This window comes from Montipora foliosa, chromosome 8 (genome assembly GCF_036669935.1).
Source record: "Montipora foliosa isolate CH-2021 chromosome 8, ASM3666993v2, whole genome shotgun sequence".
In the NCBI taxonomy this organism is placed as follows: domain Eukaryota; kingdom Metazoa; phylum Cnidaria; class Anthozoa; order Scleractinia; family Acroporidae; genus Montipora; species Montipora foliosa.
In genome coordinates, this window is record NC_090876.1 from 19,935,010 (window position 1) to 19,940,961 (window position 5,952).

Sequence of the window (5,952 nt, forward strand, 5' to 3'; positions counted from 1 at the left end):
TGGCGCTTACCATTTACTACACAGCATTCCATCCCGCATATTTTACTCGATCTTGTGAGAAAGGGCCTGGAAACGGAAAGATTCTCGCAAATGGTAAGAGCATTTCGCGAATTCCGTTCCGGACGGAAAAAGAGGACTACCTCTGGAGGTTGTCCACAATTTCCGAAAAGATTTTCCGGAAAATTGCCTTTCCATTTGACCTCAAACCGAAATTTCCGGATTTTTTGGCTAAATGGTAAGCACCCAAGGAAAAAAAAACATGGAGGAAAGACAAGAAGGAGACTGGGTGGGAGCCGTGCCAATCCTTTCTGGTCGTTACTGTTTGTTGGGGGCTTGAGATTACCTCACTATAATATATTTGTAAAATGGCGGCTGAATCGGACAAATGTTGGATTTTACTCATTTCATTAATTTTCTCGCAATCTACTGGCGTTCATGGCTGGGACTCTATTGACCTTGAATTATTTGACATTGTGGAAGAAGTCAAGGATAATTTCTATAACATTCTAGGGTTAAAACAAGTAAGTTTCTTTAAATTTATTGTTGCGATTTTCGATTAGAGCTTTCAAACAATGGCTTTTTACAGGAAAATCTGCTAAGAGAGAATCAAGGGTCTTAATCGGAGTGGTCAGTTTTATTTAGTCACGTAAGGTTTTATCTATGCCATAAGGGGACATTTTCTTCTGAGTGGTACCCAGCAAACACATAGACAGGGCAATACGAATCGTGGGTTCACAGAGGTAGAGGTCCTATTGAATTGATTCTACGAGTGTTTTAGTTCCCGGAAGAAAACACTCCCGTCCAGATAATAATAAAAAAAAAAATATATATATATATATATATATAGACATATATATATATATGGTTTTTGTGGTCTGTCCCAAGGCCCCATTGCAGTTTTTGTGGTTTATCTCTGAACCCTGTCTCTCACAATCTGTCCCATCTTTTCAGGGCACTGTGCAAAATGTCCAGTCCCTTTCATCTGTTATCCCTCTTGGTTCACTCAAGGCCACATGGCCGAGTGGTGGTTGTGCAAGCTTGAGAATTCAGAGGCCCTGATTTTCAAGTTCCTCATTGGCTACTCGTTTGAGTTCTGATGATATCCTGTTTCAACACCCCCCCCCCATCCTCTCTTTGATGGCTATAAATAGCCATTTATTTTGTCTCAACCTCATTCTACTACAGTTGAAATTCTTATAGTACAATTTTTTTATGTTCAAGGCTGTTGCCTAACAGGAGCCCGGTAGCCTGGGGCTCCCAAAGAATAGCTCTGGGCTCCTTAATTTTTCACAGCAACACCTTTCACTTCATATGTTGGGCTCCTAAGTTCTCAGCGTTTAGCTCTGAGGGCCCCTTTAAAATTTTCTTAGGCAGCAGCCTTGATGTTTGTATTATCCTTGGCATTTGCCTAGAAAAATCCTTCAAAAGATGTTACCAATTGAGTATGAAGGCCTTATAATCAGTTCTGTGGTTTCTAGTATCCCCCTTATGGACTGTCACCTTGCTCTCCTTGTTACCCTGCAGTGGAGGTGTGTTCGTGCAGCCTGACCTTTAACCCTTAAAGGCCTGAGGCAGGGTCCGAAATTCTGTGGGTGCCAACTGGCAACTAAATAAAAACTTTAGGTCGCCAGATGGCAAATTGTGGTTGGCAAAAATTTTCGCCTTTTCTTGTCGCCTGAAAAACGCATGTTTTGGACATGCAGCAACTGCGCAGTCTTTTTGTGTATGTGTCAAGCATTATTTTCCACGTTCATTTTAATGGACTAACTCTTGGAGAGAAAATGTATCCAACCTCAAATGCAAATGTAGAAATCCATCTGCACCTTAGTTCATTTCAAATTTCAAAACCTTCTTTTCTCCATTATGACAGCCATGGAAACACGAGTCACGTTGTGTTGCACACAAGCCACCATGTTTTTCGCGCCAAGCTATAAGTGTGTTACACTTATTTTAGTGTGTTTCCTCACACCAGTGTCTTGAACCTCTTTTCTGAGTCGTTGTTTTTTTGGCCGGCAAAACATATTATTTTTAAGAGAAACCGCAAAAAAGTGTGGCGGCCTGCAACGTTATGGAGGTAGTTAACAGGAAAACTAAATTCATTTTTATTTCAAAAACATTGGCAGGAGAAAAAATAAGACACTTGTTGGCAAACGGCTCTGGACTTTGTTGTCAAAGTAAAAGTTAACAATAGTAATGCAAATAGCAGTGCAATAGTAGGTCACCTGCTAGCGACCAGTTTGTGAAATTCTGGTGGCCAGTACTCAATTTTTAGTCACATTGGCGACCAGGAAGGCACAATTTTCAACCCTGTGAGGGGGCCCTGCATTGACTTGCAAAATCATCTGGTGTTAGAGTAGAATCTATTACAGACCACTGAAAGTTAAAGGTTAAGGGAACTAGCAGCAGCCCCCTTAACCCAACCTTAGTGGGGGTTCCCTCCAATAACCAAAATTTCCTATTCATCAACTCTGGGTTAATCACTTCACAGGATGCCAGCCCAGCAGACATCAGAAGAGCATATCGCAAACTTTCTCTTCAGCTGCACCCTGATAAAAACAAGGAGCCTGATGCAGAGATGAAATTTAGACAGGTATAGTCCAAAATGTTCGCAGTGGAATAATTTTGGTGGAGGTGGGAATGTCAAGGACAAAGAAACTAATAATAATAATGATAATAATAATAATAATAATAATAATAATAATAATAATAATTATAATAATTATAATAATAATAATAATAATAATAATAATAATAATAATAATAATAATGGAACTTTATTTTCACACGGTAATGTTTAAAGCTGAAAAACATGTGGGGTCGTGCACAAATGAAATCAAATCAACTTAATTTACATATCAAATCATATTGGTTTTGAGCAGAGGGGAAAACTGGAGTCCTGGGAGAAAAACCTCTCAGAGCAGAGTAGAGAACCAACAAACTCAACCTACACATTACACTGCATCTGGGAATCAAACCCGTGCCACATTGGTGGGAGGCAACTACTCTCACCACTGCGCCATCCCTGTTCCCCCCCACTAATAGGAAGTAGAGTTAGTATGTTAACCCATTGACTCCTAAACTGCCTCCGTTGATGAGTAAATCGTCTGGCATTAGACAGAGTAAAATCTGTTAAGTGTGACTCCGTGGAGTCAATGGGTTAAGAGAAGTGAGGGTCGCTCTCACGAAGAGTTTTAGTTCATAAGTCCTTTTTTAGCAGTAAGTGTGAATTTTATTTATCATAATGGCTCCTCACAACTTAAACTTGTACTATTTATGGAAGAGGTTGAGTGTTTCAGAAAAGGCTCGTTTTTGGGCTGGCAGCAGGTTCTTCAGAAGAGTCCTGACTTTAGAATGCATCAACAATGTCACAGAAAAATGATACGTTTGACTTTGTAAGTAATTTGGAAAATTTCCTTCAATGTTGCTTGTCGTCATAGCCCTTACTTTTTCATATATGTGGCACTTCAAAACCCTTTTTTAAAATTCATATTGTAACTTTCATCCCCACTGCAAACTCTTGTTTACATTCCCAGCTTGTTGCAGTGTCAGAGGTTCTTAAAGATGAAGAGAAGAGAAAAAGGTATAATTTTGAGTCTTGTGTAATTTAGGTTGAGATAATTATATATGCAGCGACTGTGTAGGGGCGGATGTAGGGGAGGGGTGCACTGAGATGACTTGTGGGTTTCAAAATTAAGTAGTATTGTACAAAAATAAGCCTTCATCTTTGTTGTTCGCTTTGAAAATCTGTTTATGTCGCGTGTCAGTTAAGTCATTTCTTAGGGGTGCACCCCATTCTTACAAAAATCCTGGATCCACCCCTGCTGTGAATTAATTGTCGGCCTGGTTCAGTCTTGTAACAACAGCAGTACAAAACAGTGAAATATTATAACAACAACTGAAACAACAACGTTATTGTTTTGTCGCTAATCGATCTGTGCAGCTGTCTTGTTGATTTAGGTTCACTATATGAAAGTATTATGAAACGTTTTGATTCTCTTTCTCTGATTTAAAAAAGTTAATAAGTACACAATACAAAAAAGCGAGATAACAAACAAGGCTAAATCTGTGATTGTTTTTTCGCAGTGATTCAATTATCCTGTATCATAGTTAGTAATTGCCTGTATACTGTAATTAACTGAAACTGATAGGAATGATTGATGGTTACTCTGAGAATCATTATGACAGTTACGACAACAACGATGATTGCAGTGACACTGATGATGATGATGATGATGATGATGATATTACTGTAGCAGATGATATACGAGTTGGTAATGATGGCTGAGACATGATGCCAAATCTACGAACCCAATTCAGGGTACCGTGAGCTGTTTTGACGCCAAAAACTTGCTCCGTCTCATTATGAGCATTTGTTATAAAGAATACTAATTTCTATGGACTTACATAGACAAGTGCATTTATGAAATTTATTTCTCTGGGTATTTTTGTTGTCACTTGTTTTTCCTTCCTTTTTTTTGCAGATACGACATTATTTTGCGTGATGGCCTTCCTGACTGGCGACAACCGGTGTTTTATTACCGGCGAGTACGCAAGATGGGGCTGATAGAGTTTATGCTTCTTATCTTCCTCATACTAACAATAGGTCACTACATTGTGGCATGGTCCATATACTTGGAAAAGAAATTTGAACTGGTAGGGATTTATTCAGTGAAATACTCGTGCAAACATAGATGATGACGTTTTATGATAAGTCATCCAGTTATGTGAGACTGTTGTGAAAACAGCTACGATTGGCAGGAATTATTATGTTCACTAAAGCGATAGGAAAGTCTCAGATGTTTCATATCAAGTTAAAACACAGGGGTGACAGGTCTTCGATTGGCAATCTGGTCCTATATTAAACATCATCATCATCAAGTCACATCATCTGTAAAAAAAAAAGAAAAGAAAAAAAAAAGTATTTGGAACTTTAGTTATTAAAAATGATCCAAAACTAAAACCAAACATATTGAAAACTTATTAAAACTACTTAAATTACTTCAATCACTTTCATAATTGAATTCACAAAAATCTTAGAAAGTAAAGGTAACCATCTCGTTTTGGAGACCTTTTCCATACTTCCCAGGTTCCCCTGGTTCTCTTGTCTGCCTTGAAAATATTAATGCCGTATCAGCGTATGGGATTCTAAGCTGTTATAACGGAGGTGATGTTAGATGTTAACTGAACCCCGGTGAATGAAATGAAGAGATGTATTATCGCGATGGTGACTCAGGGATACTCGGAAAAAAATGCGAGTGCTTCCTCGCAGGAGTCGAACTTACGATCTTCCGATTACTAGTTCGTATGCCATAGGAGACTCATGGGTGCTAGGACTCGGGGATACTCCGAGAAAAAATCCGAGTTCTTCCGTCTTTGTATGAGTCGAACCAACTCGTGACCTTCTGCTTACTAGTTCGGATGTTATAGGAGACTAGTGGGAGCTTGGACTCGGGGACACTCGGAAAAAATCCAAGTGGTCCTTCGTACGGGTCGAACTAACGACCTAGTGATTACTAGTTAGGATGCTATAGGAGTCTCGCAGGGGATAGGACTCGGGGATAATCGGAAATAATCCGAAGGCTCCTTCGCAGGAGTCGAACTAAGGACCTTTCAAAATTACAAGTCCGGATGCTCTACCATTGAGCTATTGGAGACTCGTAGGAGCAAGGTCATTACAACTCGTTATTTTATTCGCCAGGGTTAACATCCAACATCGTTACAATGGAGGGAAATTGGATGCACTGTGTAAGTTTGGCACCCTTAGCCAAAAATGCTTAGCCCGTGTAATCAATTTGCTGGCAAATGATTCATCAACCTGTAGGCTCTACTTTGTAGTGTAGGGCAATTAGCACAATTATTCTTTTCTCAAGAAAGATACATACTCCCTAATGTTGTGTGGACCTCTATACCGTGATCAATGCCTGTTGCCTTTTCATCTTTCTACCCTACAGG

The 5,952-nt window shown here is 39.4% G+C and overlaps 1 protein-coding gene across 3 annotated transcripts in view; it reads left to right on the forward strand.

The window, feature by feature from the left end:
* The first annotated feature begins 285 nt into the window (after positions 1–285).
* The window catches only part of LOC137967703 (dnaJ homolog subfamily C member 1-like), a 16,455-nt gene continuing 10,788 nt past the window's right edge, over positions 286–5,952 (forward strand). The window contains exons 1-5 of one of the 3 annotated variants that reach the window (XM_068814242.1): positions 286–521; positions 2,489–2,590; positions 3,534–3,580; positions 4,482–4,653; position 5,952. The exon at position 5,952 is cut by the window's right edge and continues 108 nt beyond it. In XM_068814242.1, coding sequence (XP_068670343.1) covers positions 366–521; positions 2,489–2,590; positions 3,534–3,580; positions 4,482–4,653; position 5,952 — 478 coding nt within the window. In that variant the 5' untranslated portion in view covers positions 286–365. Of the gene's footprint in view, positions 522–2,488; positions 2,591–3,239; positions 3,393–3,533; positions 3,581–4,481; positions 4,654–5,951 lie in introns of those variants that run through there. The other 2 variants (XM_068814244.1, XM_068814243.1) reach the window with 2 other exon arrangements.